We start from the raw sequence: 15396 nt of genomic DNA, 5'->3' as shown, positions 1-15396 counted from the left end.
GTCAGAGAAAGACAAATACCATATAATTTTACTCACATGTGGAATTTAAGAAACAAAACAAAAGAAAAACAACCAAAACAAACGAGTAAAGGAAAACAAGAGAGAGAGGGAGACAAATCAAGAAACAGACTCTTAACTAGAGAGAACAAACTGATGGTTACCAGAGGGGAGGTCGGTGGGGGGGATGGGTAAAATAGGTGATGGGGATTAAGGAGGGCACTTGTAAGGAGCGATGGGTGTTGTACGGAAGTGTTGAATTGATTGCTATATTGTACACCTGAAACTAATATAACACTGTATGCTAACTATACTGGAATTAAAATTTGAAGAGAAGACACACAAATGATGTCAGTGGTCTTTTACAAGTAATGTATTTTCTCCTTGTTGTAGGTCCTTTTGTTCTGCATCACAGCTGCCATGTACATGTTCTTTTTCAGGTATGTACTGTTATACCTATTTATTTTAATGGCAAAAAATAGTGGTCCTTTGTGGTTTTTTGAATCAGCCATATAACTAAAGTTGTTCCCTAAATAATCGTTTCTCACAAGTGGCATGAGTTGTATTTTTTTTTTTCTTTCCTCTAGAATAGTTAGAGATAAATCACTGCTTTTTAGTGAATAGAGGGAGGGAAAGAAGATTTGTTTTTTTTTTTTTTTTTCACTTTCTACTTTTAGGTTCATCTTGGGAAGCTGAATATGTAAATTAATAGTCTCAAATTCTGACAAGTGAATTTTTGTTTTTTTCTGGACCTGATTTTAGATATTCTTCACTCTCCTTGTAAAACAGTCAGCATTTTAGATTTAGATGAGAGAAAAGTGATGGTAGAGCTTAATCTAAATTTTCTGTGGGGATAAACTAGCATATTCGTCATAGTCTTTGAAGTATTGAGTTAGTCCGTAATGTCGGAGTTATATTTCTCATTGACACTGAAACTGTGAGGCCTGTGGAGGAGTGTTAGGATGGCTCAGGATTTCAAGGCCAATAAAAAGGATACCATCGCTGTATAGCCATAGCAGTACAGGGATGGGATTTTTCACTGGGAAGAGTCCACTCCTTCATAACCTTTCTGTCAGTGATACCAGTAATTTCCATCAGTGATACCAGTAATTTCCATTTATCTCACTCTTATTACACTAATTTGAAGACACTTTTTCATGATTTTTCTGGATATAGGCAGAATTCAATCACAGCAGGAAGGACCAAACTTTTAAAATTAAAATTTGTATTTGATTAACAAAGGCAGTTACATGTTTTAATAAGATATATTTTGTAGATACCTTTAAATAAGACAATTTAACCCTACCAGAATTTTAAAACAATTTTCTTCCAGAACACCCTAATAAATATTTGATATGCACAATGATATGATTTTAACTTATTATCACTTTATCAGCTATTTTACATGCATTATAAAGTGATACTGCTGCTGTTACTCTTGTAAAGGGACAGTCAGGCCCATAGAAGGGAAAAAAATGGATCAAATTTCAGGCTAGGGTGGCTTGATTTGCAAAGGATTGGTAATGAGTGCATAGTATTTTTTGTTGGTTATTAGTGACTGAAAAATCATTGCAGCTCTCTAGAGGTCTTTGTGAAATTGTTTGAACTGTTAGGGGCGAGGTAGAGGTGTTAAGGACAAAGACTGTATCATTGCATCAATTTTCCAAAACTTCATATTGTATTCAGATTATTAGTAGGACAATATTGCAAAAAGTTCACATGGTTGATCTTTATGTTCATCTAGTCTGAAGATAAAGCATACTTAGTGGGGAAAATATAAAAAAGCTGAAAACGTAGAAACCTTTCTTTTGTTGACATCCACAGGAGGAGAGTACAATATCTAGTAAATTTTCCTTTTGTGATAATTCCTAAAAGAACATAGTTAAATGCAACAATCCTTCCCAATATGACACCTAAGGATAGCATATTTGATCATCATTTATCATTTCTTAGTCATTAGTTTTGAGATTTAAAAACAAGTTGTATGTTGAATATAGTGATAATGCCCAAACTTTAGCATGGTCCTAGGAAACTGTGCTTGAAAATTGCTGCCATCAACATAGTATTTTTGGTGTAGAAAGAAAATCAGCCCTATAAATATGTATTTTGGTGTAGAGCTATGAAACCTTTTCCTGTTTCAGTCACAAAGTCTAGGTTAAAAACAACAATTTAAAATACTTTCCAGAAGGCTCAATACAAGGTTTTAGTGCCAAGATAAACATTTTCCGTTTTCTGAGGAAAGGGGTTGTTTTCTCCTAAAAGAAGCACTATCACCAAATTCCTAGTGTTCTTGGCAGAAGTTAGTTTGAATAACTCAACAAAAGAGGTTTGGCAAATGGCAAAAAAAAAAAAAAAAAAAAAAAAAAAAAAACCATTTATAAAGTACTACACTCAAACAAAACACTGCTACATGTTTGGCTGAATTCCGGCATGTGTTTGCAATGAACAAACAATATTGTACATAGGAGTTAGTGAGTCTAATTGCATTAGAATATTCTGTTCTTAAAATTCAGGTGTATGGTACGGATATTTGAGGTCACATTTTTCCATTTATTAACAATTTTAAATTTACTTGTGTAAAATTAGATAAATATCAAATGATATTGTTCCTCGGCGCCCATTCATAGTAACTTCCTTTGGAAAAGAGAGGATAAGGGAAACATTTTGTTAGAAATTAATCAACTTGTCTTTTTATCCTAGCCTCTAAATGGGAAAGAGGGAAATAGAAATAGATTTTTTCTCAATAGAAAAATGTGCCAGTTTTATTTATTTAGAGAAGGAACTTGAGGAATAGTTCTATAAGTATTTTCTAAAAATGACATATAGAATGTGATGGTTATTGTATGAAATTATTTAAAAAACAAACCAGTGTTCTTAGTTTTGAAATTATGGCTATTTAAATGTGTAGTGAAAGTATCTTACTTTTGAATAGTTCTTTTGTTTTTTTTTAAGAGGTAGTTTTGGTTTTTTTTTTTACACGCATTTTCTCATACATGGTGATCTTGATTTTCAGTCTGTGTACCAGAAATCAATTCTGTTAGGAACTGGGGTACAATATTTTGAAGATGTTTTGAAAGAAGTCTCTCTGTACAACCCTAGTGGGCATTCTTCATAATGATTCTGCCTCCTTTGTTCAATCGTCTTATTATTTTGCATGTTGTCATAACTTTGCCTCAGAAAAATGCCTATCACTATGAAGCAGAAGTCCTGGTTGAAAACTTGGTAGATGGGGCGCCTGGGTGGTGCAGTCGGTTAAGCGTCCGACTTCAGCCAGGTCACGATCTCGCGGTCCGTGAGTTCGAGCCCCGCGTCGGGCTCTGGGCTGATGGCTCAGAGCCTGGAGCCTGTTTCCGATTCTGTATCTCCCTCTCTCTCTGCCCCTCCCCCGTTCATGCTCTGTCTCTCTCTGTCCAAAAATAAATAAACGTTGAAAAAAAAAAAATTAAAAAAAAAAAAAAAAAAGAAAACTTGGTAGAATATTTTGTCTCATGTATACCTGTAAAGCACTTTTTTTTTTTTCAATTTACAAACCTGTATTTGTGAGTAAAGCAACTTGTTGTTATTTTGTTTTTTTAAGTCAAGGATTTATTATAGTTGTTGATTCAGGCTTGATTAGGATCTTTCCAATAGTCATGTGGAGAAAAGAAATGAGTTTCTTTTGAATCATTAGCTCTTATTTTTTGTTTTAACTGAAAAGCAAAGGGAAGAATCAACAACAACGCAAAAATCATGCCAAGACTATTACACTTAATCCTGCTCAAAAAAACAATGATGCATGCTACACTTTTAAACAATTTATTTGATTGGTTTTATTTTCAACACTAAATATCTGTGTATGAAGAACACATAGTTTAGAAAAATAAAATGATTCAGCTTCACTTTTCTTTAAAGAATTTAATTTAAAATAGTATCATAAAGCATATTTTGACAACTCTGATCACATCCTAGTGAGTACTTAGCTAGAAATTCTTTTCACCTGTCTTTGAGAAGCAACAAATCCAACAGTTTGTTTAAACATGTAGATTGAAGGGCTCAGAAGTGTTGTCATAGCAGATAATCTACAGACTGTGTATGACTGATTCACAGTAGACATATCTTAATCTTCTATAAACATTGAAAAGCATTGCATTTTTATTTAGAAACCAACTCAGGGGTGTGTGGGTAGCTCAGTTGATTGAACATCTGACTCTCAGTTTTGGCTCAGGTCATGGTCTCATGGTTTTGTGACTTTGAGCCATCAAGCTCTGTGCTGGAAGTGCAGAGCCTGCTTGGAATTCTCTCTCTCCCCCTCTCTCCCTTCCCCTACCCTGCTTGCACTGTCTGTCTCTCTCAAAATAAATAAATAAAATTAAAAAAAAAAAAGAAACCAGCACAAATTAAAGTTTATTGTTTTTGTGTTTGAAACGTTATTTAGAAACAGCATTGATGCCTGCCATTTGATGAATTCTAGTCAACTCTCTGTGAAGGTACAAATAATAAACCCTTTCATTAGTCTCAAGATATGGATGTATTTTGTTTTCAGGAAAATGGCATATTTTATTAGCTATCTGCAATTTTTGAGTGAAAGACATTTGTGATTGTTCCTGAAACTATCCTTATGTAAACGTAACCTATTATCTTTGAAGTAACTTTAACAGCAAGTAAAGAGCTTTTGATCTGGGTCTTTCAACCATTATTGATTTTAATAAAAGTCCTTTAAATATCAATTAGGTTCTATTTTTTAAAGTACTGCCCAAAGTACACAAAAATCCATTCTAGGAAATTATGTATTGCATTTGAACTTTACAGTTTGTAGAGTTAGGAGAGTTTGCCCTAAATAATTACGTTTATATATATTAAAAACATTTTTTTAATGTGTATTTAATTTTGAGGTGGGGGGACAGAGAGAGAGGGGGACAGAAGATCTGAAGTGGCTCTGCACTGACAGCAGAGAGCCAGCCCTATGCGGGGCTTGAACTCACAAACCGTGAGATCATGACCTGAGCTGAAACCAAAGTTGCACGCCTAACTGACTGAACCATCCAGGCACCCCTAGATTTATATTTTGAAGAGATTTCTTCCAGCAAAGCAGAGAGTGAATTGGAGGCTTGGAGGGAGCATAATGGCAAGTAATGGTAGGATACTCTTGCAGTTATTCTAGAAAGAAAGGTTGGGTCATGACTGAAGGTTATTGTGGTAATGACATGGTGAAGAGTGGTTGTATCTAAGATATGAGGATTGATGCTTGGATGATGAAGAGTGAAACACTGGAAATTAGCAAATGAGAAAATGTGTGGAAATTGAGTACAGTTTTTTTTTAATTCTGAGATTGGAGTGTGTTTTAAGATATTTGCATAGAGAAATATAGATACCATTTGGGTATTTGGAAATCAGGAGATAAACAGAGGCTATTCTGGAATGTCACACCAACTGGTTGACTACAGACAAATTATACAACTTTTGTATACTTAGTTTTTTCTTTATTAAAAAGTGTAAATTATATGGACCTCACTGGTAGGGTTCTGGTGAATAAATTAGACACAGTGTCTTTCAGACTTTTTTGAATATGACCCAAAATAAGAGCTAAATTGTATGTTGTGAATACACACACACACATAAGTTTTCCAGAATAATACTTAGCCTTACTGCATTGAATACACTTGGATCTTTTTTATTCTAATTTATTTTATTTATTTAAGAAGCTGCATTGAACCATTAATGGGTAACAATAGCAGTGAGAAAACTGCCAAGCTAATACATGTGAGCACCTAGCACCATGATTATTACTTTAGCAGAAGTAGAGTTCCCAGTCAGCATTATTGTTTTTAAACTATGAAAGAATGTTAGTTAAAATGGAGGATTTCAAGAATGAGGGCATTATTTTTAGTGTTAATACTATAAATATATTCTTTAAGATAAGGGCTAAAAATTGTTTATTTGCTCTAGCCACTTAGTGGGGAGTGGTAAACTGCTGGAGAAGTTTTTCTTGTTGAGTTGGAAGAATAGATTGTGTTACATGATGTTCACTCTAAATATATATAGTTAGATTTGTCAATTTTTTTTTGAGAAAGTTGGGAAATTTTTTTAAATAAATGCAAAAAAAGTGTGAGATGAGGAAGTAGAAATGAGTATAATAAACTCAAGAAGTTTGAGAGGATAAGGCAAGTTGTTACAGGATAAAGGTTTTTCTTTTGGATTCTTTCTTAGTTTATTATTTTTTTAGACAAGAGAGACCAGACCATGGGAAAGTTTCAGTGGGTAAAAGAAAGTTATGCAAGCAGGAGAGATTGACAAGTTGAGGAGTGAGAAAGAGGAGAGAAATGGCCTAACATGCAGTGCAGAATGTAAACATAGATAGCTAGATTGTTAAACCTGCTTGTCTGGGAGAGAGCATGTTAAATGACTAGGAGGATACTGACGTTCTGTTTGGAAGCCTTGAACATATGGTTTTAAGTGGATGAGGACTGATACATAGGAGAGGTAGTAAATAGAAAAATCTTAGGCCTTTGGCTTCGTAAATTCATTGCCATTCTCCAAAGGTAAATTAACTTGTTAATAAAAATTGACATGGGCTTGGGAAACCAGTATTCCTCAGAAGATATATGCAAGTGAATCGAGGTACTTGCATAATAGGTAACTAAACTAGTGAGCTTACCAAAAACGCAAATTCTGCCCTATGCAAAGATAAAATATAGAGATCATTAGGACTGTTGCTTTCCTCAAAGCAAATGGAAAAGGTGAGAAAACATAGGTTCATAAATTTTGTAAATCACTTTCTCTGACAGTAGAGAGCTTATTTTCAAGCCATATGACTCTGATCTTTGTTTTTGGGGGGAGAAAATTAGTCTGCCCATGTGGTGAATGTACTTCCCTCTGTGGGTGGAAGTTGTGGCAAGTCTATTTTCATTTTTTGCCTGTCAGCCACATGATATACTGTGCCCACATAAAGAAATATACTGTACTCAAATATTTGATGTCTAATATGTTTATTGTTTTTAGTATCAATCAAAGAGAAATACTGTTTGGAGAAATACTGTCAACTTAAAATGCAAATCCTTACAGACCTAAGGGGACACAGTCACAGTAGAAGTGGTCAGTTGTCTTTGCAATTTTATTTTCAAAATTAAAAATGGCATTTTTAGGGGATTTTCTAAGTGTAAATATCTTATTTATTTTTACTAATGTCAAAGTTCAAGAGGTGGTGATGTCTACACATTACTGAATCAGTGAAAAGTTTATACCATTAACGTACTACTGTCATTCACTGCCAGTTGGCTTGTTCTAGTCCTGTAGTGGTTCTGAGGTTGCACTGGATATTGGAGCCTCTTTGTGAATCAAGATGGCAGTTTCAAGTTATAATAAAGGATAAACCATAAATGGGGCACCTGCGTGGCTCATTTGGTTAAGTGTCTGAGTTCGGCTCAGGTCATGATCTCACCGTTCATGAATTAGAGCCCCACATTGGACTCTGTGCTGACCCTGTGGAGTGTGCTTTGGATTCTCTGTTTCTCTCTCTCTCTCTGCCCTACCCCTCGTTCTCTCCCAAAAATAAATAAACATTAAAAAGGATAAACCATAAGTATGTTATTTTTTTTTTTTACTAATAGCCTGATTTACACTTCTGACCTAAAACCCTTTTAACCTCTGTTTAGCATTGTTCAGCTAAATCAAGTTGGCAGTATATAGTTGAATTTATTTTTTAATGCATCTGTAAGATATGATCTAGCTAGAATTTAATAGTAGTAATAGCTGTGTCATGAGCAAAAAGTCTTTTGTTCCATGTTCTACAGTTGTATTTATTTTATTGAAAAAAAAGTAATTATTCTTATAAATAATTCTTCTTAAGTTAGGAGAAATGAAAATGTTTTGTTTTGGAAATGATGATAGAAGATTTGAGAAAAGCATTTTTCAATAAACATTTTAGTTTTGAGCAATAAGGAATTCTTCCTGGGTATAAGAATCTGTTCCCTTTACAGAAGTATGAGCAAATCAAATGTGCACAGGTAAGAGAAATAATATGATAGATTTTTAACAATAGTGGCGAATTCTTGAAATAATTTAAATACTTTTTTTTTCCCCTGATAATGTCAGTAATAGTTTATTAGCATTGGTGATTATTACTGGATGTGGTTTGGGTAGAAGGGTACTCAGGAAGTGTTTTAATACATGATACTGAATTTAAAATATCTAATGATTAGAAGTAAAAATTTAGCTTTTCAGCATTTTCATTTACTTAATGAAAAACACAGATGTATTTTTGGAGGTTCTATGGTATAATAGAAATTGTATAGTCTTTGATGCCACACATTCGAACAGTCCTCTCTTTAGGTTTTGGCTCTAGCACTTACTAATTCTGTAGCTTCAGCAAGTTATTTGTTTGGTTTCTTTTTAATTTTTTTATTCATACAGTTATCCCTATGGCTATGAGAATTTAGAACAGATGCTCCTACAAGAAAATAATTTTTTAAATGATATTTATGTTTCCAAGCCAATCTTTAAAAGTTACCCTATAAATGAATCTATAAAATGTACTTGGAGTATAGTGCCAGTGGTACTATAGAAACAAATAATATTTATGATAATGTATTTTTGGAAAAATGCATTCATTTCCAATGTGGTAGAGCTAAAGCAGAAGGATTGGGACTTATCCAATTCTTGAGCTATTCCACAGAGTCCTCTGTCCCAACAAGAGCTCAGAGCATAGGAGAAGGGAAGTGAAGGGGTAGAAGAACAGAACTGGACCTCTTAGGAAGAGAGTGGTTAAAAACAAAATAAAAGCAGGCTAATCCTGCAAATTTAAGAGCCATGGGATTGGGATTATGGTTTAACCTGGGGCTTTCCTTTTTCTTGTCTTCCTTTTTCTTTCTTCTCCCATCTGTTTCCTACTTTGATGCCATCTGACTGGAGGGGTGTTGGGGCAGCAGAGTAAGTGAGGCTAGAGAAGAAAGGGTCTTAGACGTATAGGGTGGATGGGCGCTGAGGGTAGGAGGCGGGGAGTGGAGTGAGAAGAAAAGAAGTGTATTGGCCCCAAATTCCCGGAGCAGCAAGATTTGGCTGGGTGGGTCTTTCTGTTGCCAGCCTTACTCTCAACTAGTTGCTGCTAGTCCATCCATTGAAAACTGGATTAAAAAAAAATCTAACAAGGTTAAAATGGGTAAAGGATGGGGATTAAGGAGTTCACTTGCTTGATGAGCACCGACCAGCTGATGTATGGAATTGTTGAATCACTATATTGTACACGTGAAACTAATGTAACACTGTATGTTAACTAACAACTTAAAATAAAAACTTAATGAAAGAAGAATGGAGCCAATCAGGGTATCCTTTTCCCTCCCAAGTTCCAAATCTCTCTAGGCATCATACTGCATCATATTATATATGAAATAAAGCCACAAGTGATTCCTGAAAGTGTCTGCAACATTTTTTTGTCATTTTTCATAATCCAACAGCTGCCATGCATTTGATCTTGTTTTCATACAGTTGACTCTGTTTTACCTCTTGCCTGTAAGGGTGGGAACGTTGGAGAAGAGGAGGAATAAGAAAAAGAAAACAATTGCTAGAAGCAGTAGGGTAAGAGGAGGCCTAAGTTATGTTGGCCAGAGTAGCCATATGTATTTAAAGGATTTACATTCATTTTTGTATATCTTCAATGTAGTTAAAAGGCAATATTTTTCCAGAATTTGCTGGTATGTCATCCTCTTGGTAGATTAAAAAGCTAGTGTTATAGTCTGAATGTTTGTGTTCCCCTGCAATTCATATGTTGATATGTCAGGGTAATGGTATTAGATGGTGGGGCCTTTGGAGGTGATTAGATCATGAGGGCAGAGTCCTCATGAATGGAATGATTGATTGCCCTTATAAAAGAGGCTCAAGAGAGCTCCTGTGCCCCTCCTGCCATGTGAGGTTACAGTGAGAAGCGTGCTACCAGTGAATAAGTGGGCATTGTTGGCTGGCACCTTGGTTTTGGACTTGCCAGCCTCTGAAGCTGTGAGAACTAGATTCGTGTTATTTATAAGCCACCCAGTGTCTAGTATTTTGTTATAATGGCTTGAACTGACTAAAACAACTGGGAAGGGCTTTTCAACCTTCTGATTTAGTGCATTAATATTTCAGGTGTCTATTAAAAAAATTGGCCTGCAGACCTGCTTGCTACCCCAAGGTGGAGGCTAGCTAATATCTCCATGTAAGCTTTCTTTCTCTTAAAGGAAAGTCTTTTAATAGGAGTTTTCTATATATTTTTAAATTTTGAAAAATTTAAATCCAATTTAGTTAACATATAGAGTAATAATGATTTCAGGAGTAGAATTTAGTGATATATCACTTACGTGTAATACCCAGTGCTCATCTCAACAAGTGCCCTCCTTAATGCCTATCATTAATAGGGGTCTTTAAAAGGAAGTATGAAATTATAAACTTCTTTGAATTGAATTTATTATTCATTTTTGACCCAAATACCACGTTGTGGCTAAATATTGTTAGAAGATTTATTGTATTAGCTGAAACCAGGGATTCCAGCTGTACAAACTTACACACCTATACACACCATAGTCATAATTGTAACTTACTCCATCCCCTTTGGGCTTGACATATAAATATCGTGTTTTTGAAAATATGAGATTAAAGTTATTTGGAATTGAATATAATTTATAAGTGATAAATATAGAGGCTTGAAGCTATTTAGGTGTGAAAAGATGATGAAGAAATACTTGCAGATTCTTTTAAGAATTACCTTTTGGCTTTATTTGCTTGGGTTATGATATAATACCTAGAGAGATTTTTAAATTTGGGAATTATGGTGAGCTTAGGAGAATGATAAAACTTACTCTGCAATGAGATCAGATGCCTTGTGAATTAGAAAAATAACCAGAATTTTGTAGAACACATTAGAGGGCAAATAGCCTCAAATTAAGATTATATTGATTTTTTTTGGTAATATATGTATTTTTTTCTTTGTTTTTTTTTCCTCATTGTAGGAAAATACCACTAAATAAAATCTTTTGGAGAAAGATTACCACCTTGTGTATATCCTTACTGGCCATTTGCCACATCGTTCTTTCCTGGCTACCTGCCTTCCTTCTCTCGTCTTCCTCTTTCCCTTCTTTCCTTCCTCCTTTTCTTCCTCCCTCCTTCACTTGTTTCCCCTCTCCTTCCGTGTACATATTTTCATGTTCTTCCTCTGGTTTCTCAAATGAGATCATATCATGTAGGTTGTATGATGAAATGGCTTTTCTTGGCGTATCTGCATTAGAAAAGACTAAGATCTTTCTGTGATTAGTCTAAGCAGAAAGTCTTCTCTTTAATTACACCACCTGTACTCACACCCACTCGCACAGGCATATGTAACCAATTATTAGAAGTGGGAGAAAGGATTCTGATACTAGTCTTCGATTCTTCACCAAGAAAACTGGTGATAACTCTTAATAATGTGAACAGGACTGAAATAATGATTCCATCAAGTTCTGGGAATCCTTCTTTGTGTGCTCTTTCTTGTTTAAGGAGAATTATTATTGATCACAGAAAGTTCTTAGACTTTGCATCAGCAAAGTTAACTGCATATTTTATCGGTTATGAGGAATGCTATAATTCACTATGATTTTTTTCAAGCCTGACTGTATGTTTCTATTATTTTCTACTGCATGAGTTTTCTTAGAGGTAATTAAAGGACACCATAGTGTAGTAGCATTGTTATAGAGGGTACACTGTGAAGCCAGGCTGCATATGTTCAAATCCTTACTTTATCTAACTTGTTTTCAGATCGCGGCTAAGTTACTTAGCCACTCTGTGCCTTAGGTTTCTCATCCTGAAGTGGGAATAATAATAGTACTTACCTCATGGGATTACTGTAAGAATTAATTATTAAGAATTACTTAATTATTAAGTAAGAATTAAGAATTATTGTACACACTCAATAAATGTTTGCTATTTTTAATTATTTAAATCTGAGCTATAACGGTCACATATGGTATGAATCCACGTAGGTGATATGTCCAGAATAGGCAAATCCATAGAGATAGAAAGTAGATTTGTGTTGCCTATGACAAGGGGGCTTGAAGGGAATGAGGAAAGACTACAAATGAGTGTTTTTTTTAATGGTGATGAAAATGTTCTGAACGTAATTATGATGATGGCTATACAAATCTGTGACTATAAAAACCACTGAATGATATACTTCAAATAGGGAGTTGTATATTACATAAATCATAGCAGTTATTAAAAAATCTGATCTAGAAACAGATCTTTGTTGCACAGTGGCATGGTGTTTCTTGTGTTATCAACATTAAATATCCCTGATGCTGCATCTCAGGGATGTTGCTTGGTTTTGTGGGTACATAGACATGCACTGAAAGAGCACATTGGGAGACTTACCTTTTTCTCAGGTGTATTTGAAGGAGCGTTCCCTTGGAGATTGACAGAAATAAGAATATGCACGTGCACTGCTAGGCTTGTCAGCTCTCTTTCCAGAGTTGTCAGAACTGCAGTTTAGAATATGCATGCTCTTAGTTGTGAGACACTACACTTTGGAGTTACAGGGGAAACAAGAGAGGAAGCGACAGTAGAAGTCACAAGTGTATATAGATTGTTAACATAACATTGTGCTGAAATTTGTTTTGTTTTGTTTTGTTTTTTATATTTCTGAGTTAGGATGTTAACTTTTTTACTTTACTTTTTTACTGAGTTAGGGTGTTAACTTTTTTACTTAAAAGTTTTATAGGCCTTCCAATGAAGACTAATTTCAGAAATATATGCAGATATGGTGCAACATCAAAAGTACTTATTAATTGGAAGAAAATAAGATGAAGGATGAAATAAACTTATTTTTATGAAACAGGCTTTTATTTATTTATTTTTAAAAAAATCTTTTTAACGTTTATTTATTTTTGAGAGACAGAGAGAGAGCATGAGCAGGGAAGTAGCAGAGAGAGAAGGAGACACAGAATCTGAAGCAGGCTCCAGGCTCTGAACTGTAAGCACAGAGCCCTATGTGGGGCCTGAACTCACAGACCACGAGATCAAGACCTGAACTGAAGTCGGACGCTTAACCGACTGAGCCACCCAGGCGCCCCTGAAACAGGCTTTTAATGAGTATGTTCTCAAATATAAGTCTGATACATTCTTCTCAAAATGAAAAGCCATGGATTGCCATCTAAAGACCAATCATGAGGATGTTCTTTAAATACCTAGGAAGTTCATTGCTAATACATTCCAATGTAGTTTGAATGAAAATTAAATTTACAGTCTTTGGAATTTAAATTATTAGTTAATAACCTGATTATATTTTGAATATGTATTTCATAGGTTACATTTGATTATACATATATTGATATTGATTATATTTTGAAGAATTTTGCTGTAGTTTCTGTTTATTTGGGGGGGAGATGTTTCAAAATCACTGTCCTTGCCATAGAAAATTATTGACTTGAATAGAGAGGCATAGAAGGAAATTATATTAATATTTATATCATATAGAATATTAATTATTTTTCTTTCATGATCTATTCTAGACATTTTCTAAAAAGTCACAGCAAAAATGAGGAGTATTTGGATTTATTCTAATCTCTATCCTTAAAACTTCAAATAAAATATTCACTTATGAAGGCTTATTTTTCATGCTGCACAGGTTTAATGACAGGGCTTACTGGGAGAGGAAGTACATTACCTACAGCTGCCCTGAACTGAAATTCACAGTTAAAAGAGTATTTTTCCACCATTATCAGTTTTCAGCACAGATTCTGTCTCTAATGTGTGACTGAGTCACTGAACCAGGAAGGTGTTTACCTGCAAGGTGAGCTGGTCGAAACGGGAGAAGCTTTTAAGTTCTAAAATTTCAGCCATAGTCTTCCCTAGAGGAAGAAAAAAGTGGGTCTCCTCCCTTTTTTATATTCTGTTGTCAATCACAAAGCCTCTTTGTACTGGATGGTGATTGAGTGCTGGCTGTTTATCATGTTCCTGTCATCCTAAAATGCAAAATAAAAAGAGGAGGAGAACATAACTTTGGGTTCTCAGGCCTTAGAGAAGAAGTTGGTTGTGGCAGCCCAGGACCTCTGAATCCAAGCTACCTTGGATTGCTTTCTGAAGTGATTGTTGAAAAAAAAATGGAGTATGTAATATTTAGGATTTGAGCCCCTTAGGCACAGTCAGAACAAGAGTGATATTCAGAATCGGATAATAGAAAGCAGTTGAGCTTATCAGATTTAATTTCTTCTATCAAAGAAACCTCAAGCTCTGATAATAGAAGCACAATTGCCATTTTAACTTCTGTTTCTTGCTTGAGTGTTAAAAAGATGCTCTTGCAACTGGATAATTCCTGATTCTAATATTTTGGACAAACCCTTCTGGCAGGGTGTCATTTTAAGATATCTTCAGGGATTCTTAATGAAAGGTGAAACTCCTCTTGCCTTTTAAAATCACCAGCAATTTCTGGTATGAAACATGTTGAGGTATTTATTATAGCAAGTCAACCTTGTTGAAATTACGTGAGTCCTAAGACTTTTATAATCATCAAAGTTTTTGGTCACTTTACTAAAGTTATTGACTCTTTCTTTTGGATTTTAGCTCATATCTCTTATAATTTTCTATTACATTCTAATGATAGGAAGAACTGTGTGAATGAATGAGTTGAACTGATAGGGCTTTCACCTTAAAAGAATATAGGCCTAGTGAATTAGAGCTCATTTAAATTATTTTTTAGAAAAGCAGAAATAAAATAGTTCTAATAAGGATGGTAAAGAAAGGTTTTGTTGTTAAATGAGGTATTCCTTTTTATTGATTCCAAAATATACAGTTACTCATGTTCAAGAGGTGTAAATTGAACTGTTGCAAATTCAGATATCTTACGTAAAAGCTGTTAGGGAATTCTCAAACTTTAATGTGCCTACAGATCACTTGAGGATTTTCTTAAAATGCAGATGATGATTTATTAAAATGCAGTTGGTCTGGAATGGCATCTTAGCTCCTGCATTTCCAGCAAGCTCCCAGGTGATACCAGTGTTGCTTGCCCTGTGATCGCATTCTGAGCAGCAAATCTGTAAGTCACCTCAAGAAATAAATTATAAGATTAAAATAAAATAAAATAAAAATCCAGAGACTTTAATCTCATTGCCACTCTTGGCAACGTATTGTAATAGTTGACAACATACAGAATCAGGACATTTCCCTCAAATATCCTAAACATCTGTAACAAGAGGAAAACTAAGTCCTCTTAGTTGAGACAGAAAATAGCTATTCATATACTCACTTTACATGCTTAGAGATTATTAGGCTTCCTTTTCTCTCTCTTACATTCTTCTCAACATCAACTTCTTTTAGCATTTAATATGTATTTTTCTTTAATTTATTATCCCAGTTTTAGCTGCAAATTATGTATCTAGCATAGCCACGTAAGAAACAAGTTGGCCCGGCCAGCTCTGTGTCACACTGCAG

General features: G+C 34.7%; 1 protein-coding gene across 2 annotated transcripts in view; it reads left to right on the top strand.

The window, feature by feature from the left end:
* Nucleotides 1-15396, top strand: part of TMEM135 (transmembrane protein 135) — a 264516-nt gene that overhangs the window by 176161 nt on the left and 72959 nt on the right. For both annotated transcript variants that reach the window (XM_045483689.1, XM_045483690.1), the window contains one exon: nt 391-437. In XM_045483689.1, coding sequence (XP_045339645.1) covers nt 391-437 — 47 coding nt within the window. The remainder of the gene's footprint in view (nt 1-390; nt 438-15396) is intronic.

Source organism: Leopardus geoffroyi, chromosome D1, assembly GCF_018350155.1.
Source record: "Leopardus geoffroyi isolate Oge1 chromosome D1, O.geoffroyi_Oge1_pat1.0, whole genome shotgun sequence".
NCBI lineage: Eukaryota > Metazoa > Chordata > Mammalia > Carnivora > Felidae > Leopardus > Leopardus geoffroyi.
Note: the sequence above shows the minus strand (reverse complement) of the source record. Positions and strands in the feature narration are given on the sequence as shown.